This window comes from Trachemys scripta, chromosome 2, assembly GCF_013100865.1.
Source record: "Trachemys scripta elegans isolate TJP31775 chromosome 2, CAS_Tse_1.0, whole genome shotgun sequence".
Lineage (NCBI taxonomy): Eukaryota > Metazoa > Chordata > Testudines > Emydidae > Trachemys > Trachemys scripta.
Window position 1 is genome coordinate 2,123,538 of NC_048299.1, and position 15,068 is coordinate 2,138,605.

Here is a 15,068-nt window from a genome sequence, read left to right on the forward strand (position 1 = left end):
ATACTGGACAAGATGGACTTTGGTTCAGATCCAGAATGTCACTTCATATGTTCCTATTTACAAGACTCAAAATGAAAACCCCATCTCTTGGGAGATACAAAAGCAGACTAAGCAAAACAATTAAATATTCCAGAGGGAACAATTCTGCATTGATCCCACTGGTAGTAAGGTTGGTTCAGACCAGATGAGACATAATGCCTTCCATCTCTTTGGAAGTTATGATAAAACCAACTGGATTGTATGACTTTGTCAAAATGTAAGTACAGAACAACCTTGCTGGGGGGAATCATTACATAATGTTTTTTCTTCATTTCCACTCTGTTTTCATGACTTCCTGCCTGATTGTGTTCTGGGTACAGAGTTAGACAACAGTAATGATGAAAAACATTGTGTCATTAGACTTGAACTGCACATGGACAATGCATATTGGCTAGTGGTGCTTTTGTGCGGCATAGTTTGGGCCATTCTTAGATTTTTAAAAACTCTAATGTAGTTGTAACGGTCACAATTAAGCTGAATTTCTAATGTGCGGACGCATTTGCTTATTGAGTTACTTTAGTAGATACTCTGACATACAAGGCTAATATTTTAGGCTATGATTATTCATGCTACAAAAATTGCCCTCTATAGCACAAATGTGTAGAAGCTGTGCGGCTGTTTCAACCTCCTAGAATACATGGAAAATCCCTGTTTGAATCCCCTTTCCACTAAAAACTAACTTCTCTTTAAATCCCATTCTTAAATAGAGAATGTAAGTTGTATAACTTAGTTTTCTATTTAGTTCCTTAGACCCTGCAGCATAGCTGCTCTTATTTCTTCCATTTGGTTTACTGCAGAGTGCCTGCAGGGACTCTGCTATATACCCACTAAAATGCAAAAAGATTTTAATCTTTAAACATTCAGTAAAGATTGGGCAGCACTGTTGATGTTTGTCAGTAAATTTTTAATATCTCAAAATCTCTGTTCAGCATTGGTTGGCTGGTGTCTTGTTCATCCTACCACAAATAATTCGTGAGTGAATTTAGGGTTTGTGCCAGTGAAGCATGTCTCGTACCAGATAAAGCTGAGCATAGTGTAATCTGGACAGTGTGCAAGCTTTGCCTCAAGCTCTGCCAGAACACCTCAGGCCTTACCTACGGTATCCCCCGTTACTCCAGACATGAGCAGAGAGTACAAAATTGTGTGGTGGCTTTTTGAGGTGGGTTCATAGGAACTAGGAGCACAATAGTACACTTAACACCTACTTCTCCAAGTCTCATTCCGTAGCTGAAGTAGGTATATGTGTACCATGTATGATTCTTATTTTTAAAAAGTACGTAGATTTAAGTTGGACAGTGTTTAATTTAAACTAAAACCACAGGAGAATACCCCCTGAATTTCACATTAGATTTGTCAGACCTTTTTTTTTTTTTTTTTTTTTATAAAGAAAACTGAAATTAGCAAGCTATTCCATAGTGCTCTGTTGCCTCTTGTCAGTTCCACATGGTGGAGCAGGGCAGAGCTGACTTGGAGGAGCATAGAACTCTGAAATGACGTGACAAATACATGCTGAAAAATAAACATCATGGCATCTGGAATATCTCCTTCTCCATATCTGTGTCACATTGTTTTGTCATGTGGAATTGACAAGAGGAGTGTTAGCCCTCTAAATCCTTTAAAGGGGGAATAGTTTTATTTTTCTTATCTGAGAGTCTCATGTAAAACAAATCTAAGTATTTTCCAGCTTGGATCGAGGTTAAATTAGCGGTTATATTAACATAATCAATGGACTTAAGCCTGTTTTAGCTGGAGTGTTACAATTTGCTAGTAAGTCTTTCCCAGCAGGATTTGAGACAACAGGAGTGGACTTTTCTGGGGCCTGAGCCATGAAATTCCTTAGTTGTACATCATTAGTATTGGACAGTGGTGTGTCAGTTGCCCTTTTCTCCAAAAGGATGCCCACTAGTTGCAAATATAGATTTTGTAGCCTTTGCTGTTTAATAAGGGGATGTGAAAAGCAGACAACCATAACATAATTCTTGTGGACTGGTTCTCTCTCTAATACTGGCCTGTTATAGTTAATGCGATTTGTATTGGGCTGTGATTAATGGAATAAATTAGGACAACAGCAGACGGTTCTCCCTGGGGGAGCTTCACAACAAGAGTTAACTGGGTCACTCGACAATCTGCATGGCCTTTCACCTCAAAACAGCTTTGCAATGGAGGGCACAGAGGAAGAATCTACCAAGGTTGCACTTGCAGTGGTGTTTTTAATAAGCTAAAGTACATCTGCATGGCATACGCCTACTGAAAAAGCTAGCTGTGCTTGCATCACTAGAACTGAAGTATTACACTTAAATATGTCACCCTTGAAAACTAAATTATCTATTTAGGAATACACTGTAATTAAGGTTCATTGATGTAGTCTAGAAATAAAATTATAGCTCCACTAGTCTTTTGAAAATTGTGTTTTTTGTATTGATATATTTCAGAGTCAAGTGGGAAATGTGATTGTTATAGACTGTGGGAGCCGCTGTTAGTCTAGAATTCTGACCTGTAATAACCTTTGTGGTTTGCTGTATTCAAAGCTGACAACCAGGGTCCTTCACATCAATATGTAGAGCCATTGTAGACAATTATAGAGTCTATAGTGGATCAGATTAAATCGTTAACATGATAGATGCTGTGAATCAAGGACATCCAGAATTCCTCTTCTGAATACACTGGGAGCCCTCATCTTAGGGATTTTTGTTCACTGTTACCTTTAAGGGCAGGATCAAGCCCTTAATAATCAGCCTTGTCTTCCTGTATTTCATGGTTTTTAAACCATGTTTTAAACCAGTTTTGTTTGCACACATACTTTGCAAGATGCACATTGATGTTTGCCCAGATGGACTGTGGGCAGGATTAAGTTCTAATTGCTTGTACAAAGAGCCACTTGAATGCTAGAATCTTAAAGTACAGCCAGCTCCACTCTGGACAGATGCAAGATGTCCAGACAAAAGCAGTTTCCCAAATCAACACTCATATATTTGTGCTATCTTGTAAGCAATACAAAAATTAACTTCCGCATACATTCTTCATAGCCTCTCTTGCTCTGCTCCAAACATTCCTGTCCCCAAATCTAGTAACAGCCCTACACTTTCTCCTCCCTGTTAGTCCTTGCCTACAAACCTCTGAGTGTCGGTTTTTGGAGCAGTGAGGCCTCAGATCTGAGTGTTAGGTGAGTGTGGGGAGGAGGGAGAAAAGAGCACCACCCAGCACCAGCAACCTCCAGCATTCTTGTGTCAAGCTCTCCAGCTCAACACCTGCCCCACTTCTAGTGGAGAGCATCTCATCTAGCCACCAAAACTTCCCACTGTATCTTCAGATGACCCAAACCCCACAATCAAATTTTGACTGCAAAAGATTCTTTTCATAAAGACTTTTTTTGGTGGAATTCAGGAGAGTTGAGGTCATGAACCCAAGAAGGTAAAGAACTACTAGATTTGATCGCTAACCAGTGGACTGTGCACAGTGCCCTGTATATTACTCCACAGGGATGTTTACACACTTTGCAGCCAGGTACAGCCCTTGTCCATTTATATTAAACTTCACAAATGTTTTCATTAATAAAGTGCACTGTAACTTTAATTGGAGATTTCAGTTTGGATGATGATGGTGAACGTTGAGTTTCCTGGGAAGAGTTATAGTACTTTGTCCTTCTGTAATGGCTTCCATTCAAGGATCTCAAAGCACTACACCAAACATGAAGCAAACCTCCGTTCTGTTTTGTTCTGTTTTATACAGATTCTTATCCTGCCCTCATTACTGTTCTCTCTAAGTCCCTTACAGCAATGGTTTATTCTTTCACTTTTCCACTTCACACAGGAAAATTGTGTGCAGTACAGTGTGTTGTTTTGGTATTGTTGTGGTGGAGTTTTGTGTGTGTTTTTAGTGCTGTGTGTGCTAGAGAAGGCAGGTCGAAGAAGTTCGCCTTGCACTTGGAATGGTAGGTGGTGAGATTTGTGATGGCCCTTTGTTCCTGTTGGACCTTGTTCTGCGGTTTCAGACGAGCCGTGGGAAAGCTCTGTCTTCTGCACAATCTTTGCCCGTGTTGTAAAAAGTTCCATTGTGCCTGAGGAGTGGAATTATCTATCTTGTCCTCATCCCAGAGGGTTGAGTGATCTTTATACTATGCCCAGGCCATTGAGTGCCTTGAGGATAATGACCAAGTCTCTGAACTTGATATGATATTCTAAGGGAAATCAATTTAGAGAGCAGAGGACAGGTCTGATGTGCTCATGTTAGCCTGTGTTGCAGAGGAGATGCACTTCAGCATTTTGTACTAGTTGGAGTTAACTAAGAACTGATGGTTTGTTGCCCAAGTATATTGCATAGCTGCTGTCCAGACAGGGAGGTGACAAAGGTATGTATAACAGAGCAGAGGCCTTTAGCCTGGTCCTATCCATCGACCTGTCTGGCATGAGTGGCCCTATCAAGAGTTATGCTCCCATCAGCATAGCTCTCGGGATCATGGGGGAACTCAAGCCTTTCAGCCACGTCAAGGCACAGTCCATCGGACTGATGTGAAACATCAGACCTCTTCTACATGTCTTGGCAACACTGTAAGTACCACAGATGGAACCAATGAAAACATTAAAGCCAGAACAGAGAGAGCCTGCCATGCCTTTTGTAACTCTAAAGCTGAAGAAACAGAAATCTTGTCCTCCAAACTAAACTTAGAGTATTCAACACCATTGTAACGTCAATCTTATTCCGTGGCACTGAAACTTGGAGACGACTTCTTTGAGTGATGTCCCCATGGGTGCTCCACTGTAGTTCCTTCTCTGCTGCACCTACAGTGGAGTCCCATGGGGGGACACATCTCAAAAAACCTCACTTACCACCCAAGGTGAGTAACCCTCTCTTCTTCCACGGATGCTCCACTGTAGATGTGACAGAGAAGGAACTACTGTGGAGCACCCATGGGGGGACACATGTTGAAGAACCTCAGCTACTGCACAAGGTGAGTAACCCTCTCTTATTAAGATCTTACTACCTAAACTCCAGGCTTTCATAAATAGTTTTTAGACAATTCTTAATATCAGATGACCAGGAAAAAAAATGACAAATTACAGAACAAAAATAGAGATGGCTAGGACATACATGGAGGAAAGACCCAAATAACATAAGACAGGCATTGGACTGGAACCCCCAAGTCAAGAGGCAACAAGGTAGACCAAGGAAATGCACAATAGAAACAGAACTGAAAGAAGATGGAAGCCACTGGTGAATATTTGGAGTAGAGAGGCATAAGAGAGAGAAGGTGTGATAAACTTCACCACCCTTATTTTTATGAATGATTTTGCCCCAGTTCCTATTGTGTCTGTGCACTTGAAAGTTTCACAGGCAGAATAAACACAGATAAGGGTGGTCATTTTACCTCCTGTATTTTTGGCAGGCAATGATTTCCCTTTCATCTCCATGTGTGATTTGACTGAATGCAAACATTGCTAAAAAGAAACAGTCTTGGAATATTTTACTTATTCGTGTCCTTGCCAAGACCTCTCTCAGCTAGTAGAGTGCCTTTTGAGGACTTGTGATAACTAAGGCTACGTTTTAGTCATGTGTATTTTTAGTTAGTCATGGACAGGTCACGAGCTGTAAACAAAAATTCACGGGCCCGCGACCTGTCCATGACTTTTACTAAAAATACCCGCTGGGACTAAAACTTGGGCAGGGGTGGCAACCGCCGCAGGTGCTGGGGGAGGTGACCCAGGACCCCCGCTGGTGCTGGGGGAGGGAAAGTTGGCTGGGCTGGCAGGGGCTTCCTACCCTGCTCCATGTCCCTACAGCTCCTAGGCGGTGGAGGCAGGGACTCCTCCGCTGCTCCAGCCACAAGCTCCGGCTGCCACAGCTCCCATTGGCCAGGAACCGCAGCCAATGGGAGCTGCAGATGTGGGCAGCATGCGGTATGGAGACACACATACACACACACACACACACACACACACACACACCCCGCCTAAGAGCTTCAGGGAGGCCCCCCCACCCCAGGTAAGCGTGCTCCCTGCACCCTCCAAACCCCTGTCCCCTAGCCCTTAGCTCCCTCCCACACACCCAAACTACTGCTGCTGGACAGCACCAGCCATTGCGGGGGTCACGGAAAGTCACAGAATCCGTGACCTCCATGACACTCGCAGCCTTAGTGATAACTATCCATCCTTTCTTAAAACAGACTCATGCAGTGTTCACAACTGCTTCACAAGCTTTCAGTGAATTACCTACTCTCCTCTGAGGAAAGTGTGCAGGTTTGTCATGCTGAACATGTAGAAGTGTCACAGAGTACAAGTATGGGAAGCACTAACTGTTGTGCATTCCTACCTTTCACTGAGCATGGAGGAAAAAATGGTGCTAGTTACTAGCAAGATTGCCATACATTTGAGCCTGCTAATCAATCCGACCACGTCGGCCTTTTCATTGCTAATACATTGATTATCCAGAATCAATTTAGTATTTGTTCATATTAGAGTGTGTTATAATGAACTGTGTAAATGGGTCCTATCAGTGAAAACAAATGGGGCCAACCTGGTCTCAGGGCACCTGTGAATTACTAAGTTTAAACACATTTTAAAGATAACTTTGCATTGGTGCATTCTGCTTTATTGTTCTACTGAGAAGAGTGTGGAGTTTATCTGGCAAGGCTATCTGATTAGAGAAATTAAACCAAGTTCAGACACTTTGTAATTTCCCTGTTGACTTGAAGTCTGTTTCCCTTCTCCAGTTGTAGGGTTAAATGGGGCTTCCTTAGAAGCCAGTCATAGGTTCCTCATCACTAATCAATAGGTGTTGCTACCTAACTAGGCAGAGCTCCCTGTTCTTGAGGGTTGTGTTTTACTATTAAGACTAGGAATGTGATTCCTGGGGTGGGGGTGAGGTATGATCTTGGGCTGGAGGTGCTGTGCTCCTCCTTGGTATGATGCCTTGCATTGCTTGGTAGCCATCTACCTCTTGCTGCTTAGGAACCATAATTTGCTGATTCTGAAGGGAGAGCCATATAGTTTTTCTCCACACGAAAGATGATTGCTGTGATGCAGGACCTGCTGAAGAGGATTGTGGCAATAGAAACCCTTGAGGCCCTGTAAGAGGGACTACTGAGCACTCCCTGTAGAAGGGAAGGAAGGTTATCATTATCAGTTTGTGTTGGGGACACCCATGATCCAGAGGGCTAATTCCCATCTAAATTGTCAGTTTTGTATATTCTTCATTAACCTGGTCAGATTTTTGCTTCTGGTTTGTAGCAAAATCAATAAGGGCCATGTCTGTGTCTTCCTGGAATACAGGCATCCTTTATTTTATAATTTGTATCCAGAGGATCAAAATATGATGTTTTCAGGTCCATATACCTTTCATGTTTGGATGTCATATTTTTATTTTTTACCGGAGTCTAGTCTCCTTATTACATTCATTTCACTACTATGGTAGTTAAAATGGCTTAAAATGTAGAGCTAGAAACGTGCATGAACTCAGATAAATTAAATTCAGATTGCCCTGAAACTCATAGCAGAGACTTTTTCAGTTTCCTTTTTCATTTCATTCATTTAGTCTTCCAGCATGCACCCATCAGTATAAGCAAAAAATGTAAATGGTTCATGCCAGCTGGAGGCCTGCAGTCAGAACACTGTCACTGCAAATAATGGCTCTGCAACCAATGCATTAAGACCATTTTCAAAAGCCATCAACTACTACCTGGCTAAACTTGTCATACTGACTTCATTTTTTATTAAAACAAAATTTTATTATTACGGTCATTACATCAGGAGTTATAAACATGTGAAAATGCAATTTATAATGAAACCTAAGGTATTTTCTTAGTAACCGAACATATCCATGTTTAGTCTCATTGCAGAGGGGAATATATTTTTGGAAGTTTAAGGGAAATTCTTTTAGTTTTGTAATGCAAGGGAGGGCAGGGAAAAACAAAATTTATAGTGGGGAAAGTGTAAGATTTATCTGTGCACTTCTTTGTTGCTGAATTTTTCAAACGTCAGGTATTTCTGGCAGTCTAGTCACACTGAGAACTAATCCTGTACTTTGCAGCAAATACATGAGTTACAATTTAAAAAGTAAACAACATGGGAACTATGATGTTGCCTCAATATAACATTACAACTAATAAACTCAAAGATTTAAATGTAGAAAACTTTTTCATAGGCTATTTGCAACAAAGAAATATTCTTTTAAAAAGAATAAATGTGTTTTATGAGTGAAATGTTTATGCCACTGCAAAGTTGGCATGCTATTCTGGGGGGAGCCTTTCTTCTGCCTCTCTGATCGGCTACACCAGCTAAAAAGGGTGTATATAGTAGTTGCTGCAAGAGCACAATGAAGTATTGGTTGAGAATGTGAACTCCACAAGCACAATAGATTAACTGCAAGGAGTTTGCAAAATCAAACCAAAGAGCTCTGGATTTTGTACAGGGGAGTTAGAGAGGAACAGGAACAAAGCTAAATGCTCAATAGCAAAATAAAGTTCAGTCACGTTGCTTGTATGGTAATTTTCTGTTCATTGACTGCATCTTACACTTACACGGTAACTTGATAAGAAACTGCTTAGCAGAATGGGATGGATTACTGTGTATTAGTGAGAGCATGATACTGGGACTCAGGACTCTTTAGCTCACAGACACTGGGCAACTAACTTAACTTGTGTGTCTTAGGGCAAGTCCACACTACAGCGCTACATCGGCACAGCTACAGCTCCCGCCGGCATAATTACTCTATATCGGAGATGCGGACGCTGTCAGTGGGAGAGCATCTCCTGCCGACGTAGCCCAGTGTGGAGATGCGAAACGTGTGTCACTTGGGGGGAAGGGGCTTTTTCACACCCCTGAGCAGCTCAAGTTATAGTGACTTAGGCTGTAGTGTAAACCGGCCCTTAGTTTTCCCATTTGTAAATTGGAGGTAATACGTCCTACACAAAGGCCTGGGGAGGCCTGTTTAATGTTTGTAAAGATCTAATAGATCCTTTGATAGCAGGTGCTATAGAAATGCAAAGTATGTTTATAATCGTGTGCTTGATGGGTAAAACTAGAAAGGGCAAAGGACTGGAGAATATGCTGTAGGAAGCAATGCTGAAGTAGCCTCCTAAGGGTGAACTAACTGGGGATTAATGAGCACCAATCTTTTGGTTGCCAAGTCAGTATTAAAGCAAGATGGAAACTTAATTTTCCACAGGGGAGAGAGGAACATGTAGTACTGTTGTGTGTAGAGAAAGAAAACCTGTCTGCATGATGCAGATTACTTTTCAATGTTATGGTGGCTGCCAGCAAGCAGCCCACATGATTATTTTAATTATAACCTTTTGTTATCAAATGCAATTTCGACTGGATGAATAGGGAGTACTTTTGTCAACCTGTGACATTTCATACTGCTGAGCAAAACGAGATTGGGAGATCTACATGAATCAAAACTTCAGAATTGCTTCACTGTTCTCCCTCCACCCCATTTTCTAATCGGTCGTTTTTGGTTTATACATAATGTAGCGTCCTGTTTTGCTACTTTTGCCTCTGAATTCCTTCAGTTCCTCTGTGCTGACAGGCGCTTGGGAGTTTTGGGTTGCCAACAGCTCGAAAATCTGGCTAAGCTGCACTTAAACAGAATTTTGTATATTGTTTCTGTAGAATTTTTTGGTTTGAGGTTATTCGCGTGACTTCCCATTAAACGCACTACTCAATTCCCTCCTCTTTGGCTCTTCTTATGCTGCAAAGGAGAGACTGACACGTCATAACCTATCAGTGCCACTCCTTTTATCAAAAAGAGTCACGCTTTTAAGCACAGTCTGGATTTCTGCTCTTAGGCTGCGGACAGGAGTCTCTGAGACAATTGAATCTGTGTCTTCCATGTGGCATTGCTAGGCTACCAAATAATAATCCTTCCTGAACAGTTTCTCTCCTTTTAAGAGGCCATATTGACCAGTCTGTAACATGGGTTAAATCCCCTCTCAGTGGACAAAGGCAGGTACTTCAGAAGGGCAGAGTTACCTGTCCCAGATAAGTTTAATTGAAAAATTTCAATTTCTCACCACTCTAGAGCATTCTTTGGGCTTAGGTCAGAGTCCTCTAAGGAGCCCAGAATCCTACCTCCTGCACATGCCTTCTCTCTGAATCATGGAGTTTCTCTCTAGTGCAGTCTGTTTCCTTCTTCCTGGGCTGGTTCCTCAATAAAACAAGACCCTTCAGCTACAGAAACATGCCCCTCTGTTCATCTTCCCTACCCAAGCTTCCTCATATCTCTTCATGAGTTTTCCTCAAGTCTGTCAGGTTCTGTAACTTTTAAACCCCAACAATAACGCCTGTGTATTCTTTGTCGTGCTTCTGCAAAAATTCTTCTGCTCTAATTCGGTCCTGCAGAAACATTTGGTCAGCCTAGTTTCCCGTCTTCAGCCATCTCATTGGTACTGAGGTGCTCTCACTTGAATGGGGGGCATCAAGGTTTGACAACCCTCCATTTCCCTGGGTCTGGGGAATGGGTGACACACCCTGACAACATGTGGCTGACTCCACTTACCTTGAGGCATTTCAATGAGCAATTTCATAAGATCGGGCAGAACTCATAAGTCATATGCAGATTCCTTAAATCATCAAAATTCTATTGTCTGTTATAGCACTTCTTTGAGTGTATGCCTAGGTCTTGTAGGCCTTTTGAAATAAATGTTTTGAGGAGCAAGATCTGGAGATAGGAGACATGAAAGACAAGTTAGTCATGAACAATGATCCTAGAAATCTACTTGCCACAGAAAAACGCGAATTTGTGTTTATACAGAAAATCTTTAGTTTTTACATTTTGTGAAAAAATAAAAACATATACAGTGGAACCCCAATTATCCAATCTAATTGGGACCGGGGCCAGATCGGATAATCGAGAATGGGTGGGGCTCCAGCTGTCAGTCCTAGGCGGCAAGGCTTGGCCGGTAAGCTTAAAAATTGTCAATATATTGGTAAAACATTGTGTTCAACTGATACTCATATATGTTGTGGCTAGGGAAACTAAAGTTCAGCATTTCATTTGAATCATGGAAAAACATGGATTTTGGGGGGTGCGGGGGTTATCACTGAAAACTAGGGTCCCTGGTCGTGAAGCTTAGGGAAAGAAACTGTGGTTATGGGGCATGAAAGAAGACCTGCAAATTCTAGGGCAGGGAAATAGAGAGGCTTTCTTGTGAATGTTTAATGTTTTAACACGATTTGTAGAGGTGCTAGAACTTAGTGTGAGAATATTTTTACAGAGCATAAATTATTCTTCTACAGTCAGATTTGGGTAACATAAAATTTAGACTCTGATAGTGTTTTGATCACCTGCAAATTGGAAATAGTCTCCTACTGACTTTCCATGCATGCTGACATTTATGTGCGTAGAGTTCATAAAGCAATTCAGGAAGTTTGTGTTGAGCATTGATTACCCACTCTTGTAATACAAGAAGTTCTTAACTGAGGCTGGTCTTGCATGCCTGAGCTATGGACCATCTACACAGACAAATCGACTACATTGGTAGAGCATGTTGTTATATTATAGTCAACCAACAGAATTATAACACTGATTGAACATGTTACAGAATTGTGGTGTATCCTTGGCCTTTTACAGGTGTGCAACAGTTTGAGTTTTGTCTGCACAGGCAAACTATGTATCTTCATAGCTAAATTTTATTTTTAGTAAAAGTCAGGTTGTGGGCAATAAACAAAAATTCATGGAAGCCTGCAACCTGTCTGTGACTTTTACTAAAAATAATGGGGCAGGAGGTCTGACTGAAGCCCAAGTAGGGGAAGAGAGCCCCAGCCCCGCTGTTGGGGGCGGTGTCCAGCACCCTCTGCTGCGGCAGTTCCAGGGGCCCCTTGCCGCAGCCTCGGTGGCTCAGAGCCCCGGGGGCCCCCTGCAGCAGCTGAAGGCTCTGGCCCCACTGCCCTGGGGCTGAAGCAGAAAATGTCACAGAAGTCTCTGAAAGTCACAGAATCCGTGCCGCTATGACACAATCTTATCCTTATGCAGCTCTATTTCAATATTGTTGGCCTCACATACCCCGGCTGGCCAAACCTGCAAAGGTGAAGCTGTATTTAAACCTGAATTTTAAACTAAGGCTATAACATAATGTATTGTGCTGCCAAGCCTCCCATGTGTCCAGTACTATGAAGCTTTCTTGCATCTTTCTAAAGAACTGTTCTATTTATTTAGGTGGAACAAATGGGCCAAAGTCATTAACAACCCAGTCTCTGTCCAACATTAAACAGTGTTAAACATGGTCCAGGGTTTGGCATTCAGAGACCTCAGCCTGCTTAGTACCATGACGCAAACACAATTGAAAATTATTTTAACCTTCTATTGAAGATAAAGAAAAGGGGGGGGGGAGTTAAAGCATTTGAAATGTAAAGAATTAAGTAAGGCTTTTATTTTAACATGTTTTGTTCCCTTTAGCTGGAGAGAGTTTTAGAAGGAAAAACCTCTAGTTTGATAGTCTCTTAGATATTATTAAAGATGGTAATAACTGTCCCTCTAGGAAAAAGAAAGTTAGTTGAAATGAGCTGGAGCTACTACTGTTAAAGTCTGATCCCATTTCATCCCAGGTGGTGTCTGGGATTCAGCTGGAACCAGTAAAAGTGGGAATATTATCTGGGTCCCTCTCTCTGGCCTGGTCTGGTCAGGACATCTCTCAGGGTTAGGATAATGAAGGCCGGGACCCCAGAAGATGATGGGGGTGGCAGCCATGTTGGTGAAGCATGCTTCAGTATCCTCTGTCTGTTCTTTCACTCAATCTGTTTTTTCCGTTCTTTGTCCTCCTTACCTCTCCTCCCCCTAGTTTCCAAAAAAGTCTTCCTTTCAGGACCCAAAAAGGATGGAATAGCCCATTCCCTCATTATTTTTGTCCGTCAATTAGGCCTAATTTCTGACACACTAATTTTGGTTCATTAACTCCACATAATTTGTTTTTAACAAGTATAATTACAGCAGTCCTTGAATTATATGAACATGGCCTTTTTGGTTTAAACTAATCGAGTTTCTCTGTCTGGTTTTCTTGCACCTAGTCCCATTAACATTTGTTGTTTTAGGTTGTGACATCTTATGAACTTACACTCACTTTTTACAGTTAAACTCACAATTAAGGTAAATTGGTAAGCCCGATTACCCCAACAGAACAGAGTAGGATATTTCAGTTAGACCTGTAATTAATTTTCAAGTATAATAAATGGTGGTTATGGCACTTTTAACCATTCTGCTTTATGTACTTATATTTCTTCTCATAGATGGAGTTGAAGAAGAAAAAATGGAAACTGAGACAGATGGGCAACAGTCAGAAAAGGTAAAAGTCTGAGATTTGTCTCTGATACAGTGATTCTTTTCATGAAGTTCACAAGTCTGAGTTGTTTGTGTTACAGTAGCACCTAGAGGCCTTAATCAAAGATCGGGGCCCATTGTGCTAGTCACTGTACAAATGCATAATGAAAAGATGGGCCTTACCCCAGGTGACTTAAATTTTAGTAAAGAGCTCCTTGTTCTCAGCCTTGTCTTGTGCAGAGTGAATTGAACACTCCTGCCATAGGAGTGCCCCCTTGCAAGTTTATTGCTGAGCAAAGTGGGAAGAGATGTCGATATCTCTTCCTGTCCTTTTTAGCCATGAGGAAAGGGGCTGAGGAAGGGTCAAAGTGGAGATGTCGGATTTAATTGAAGAGCCATAGAAAAACTGCAGCAGCACATCCTGATGTTGCAACGCTTTTCTTGTAGTGTTGGATTGATGATTCTGACTCCTGATCATGCAGTGCTGTGATATTTTCGGCTCTGCACAGTTTAATTCAGTGAGAAATTGGCTCTCCAAAATTACATACCTTTGCTCTAATCTGACACGAGATCAGTAAAGAGAAATCAGTCCTCCAAGAACCATTCCTAATTTTTGAATTTAGTGTAACCCAGTTATGTTGGACTGCCAAGTGCTCCGAGTAACCTATTTTTATAGCACAAATATAAACCAAGAGACACTGAGAGGATGAAAGACACAGAAAATAGTTCTTGTATTTCCCTTCTGAGTGCCAGCTGGAGTTGGATTGACAATCTGAGTGAAGTCATTTATGCATAGTTGCATCACAGACAATGGCAATGCAAGCTACCCTCCTTTGTCTAGTGCTAGGGTAGGCAACCTATGGCACATGTGCCAAAGCTGGCACGCGAGCTGATTTTCAGTGGCACTCTCACTGCCCAGGTCCTGGCCACCAGTCCAGGGGGGCTCTGCATTTTAATTTAATTTTAAATGAAGCTTCTTAAACATTTTAAAAATCTTATTTACTTTACGTACAACAATAGTTTCGTTATATATTATAGACTTATAGAAAGAGATCTTCTAAAAACGTTAAAATGTATTACTGGCATGTGAAACCTTAAATTAGAGTGAATAAATGAAGACTCGCCACACCACTTCTGAAAGGCTGCCGACCCCTGGTCTAATGAATGTGACTCACCTCTGACTTAGAGCTTGAACCTAAGCCCATGACAGTCAGTGGCAAAACCATCAGTGGCTTCAGAGTGCGCAGGATCAAACCCTTAGAGACAAGCTGCCTAAGAATGAGAGAGGAGTTCAGTCTGTTTATTCGGGCCTTCATCTCTCCTACTGAGATTGTCAGCAAAAGAAGGTGATTGCAGTGGTGGGTTTTGTGACGTAGATAAATGTCCACTAAGATCTAGACTATGACTAGCAGCTCTTTTCAAGGTCACAGAACTGTGAAGTGGTAATGGCAATGACTTCTGGGCAGTACTGACCTGCACTAAATCCAGACTAGCGCTCTAGAACTGATTCATTATTTTCTTGAATAAACAATACCTACATTGTGTCTGCAGTTACCTGTGACACTTTCCTGTTACCCCGCTTTTTCAGTCGAATGAAACAAACACTGGTGCTTAACTTAAGGACATGTGTACACGACAATCTTAAGTCGACCTCTGTTAGGTCGACATACAGCCATCACAATAATTACTCCTCCTTCTTTCAGTGGTGCGCGTCCTCACCAGGAGTGCTTCCTTTAGCTGAAGAGGGACAGCGTGAGGGGTGGGGTGGGGGGGGTTGAGAG

At 41.8% G+C, this 15,068-nt stretch overlaps 1 protein-coding gene across 2 annotated transcripts in view; it reads left to right on the forward strand.

Annotated features, from left to right (window-relative positions):
* The window catches only part of SMARCC1 (SWI/SNF related, matrix associated, actin dependent regulator of chromatin subfamily c member 1), a 157,394-nt gene that overhangs the window by 90,619 nt on the left and 51,707 nt on the right, over nt 1–15,068 (forward strand). For both annotated transcript variants that reach the window (XM_034759721.1, XM_034759722.1), the window contains one exon: nt 13,257–13,312. In XM_034759721.1, coding sequence (XP_034615612.1) covers nt 13,257–13,312 — 56 coding nt within the window. The remainder of the gene's footprint in view (nt 1–13,256; nt 13,313–15,068) is intronic.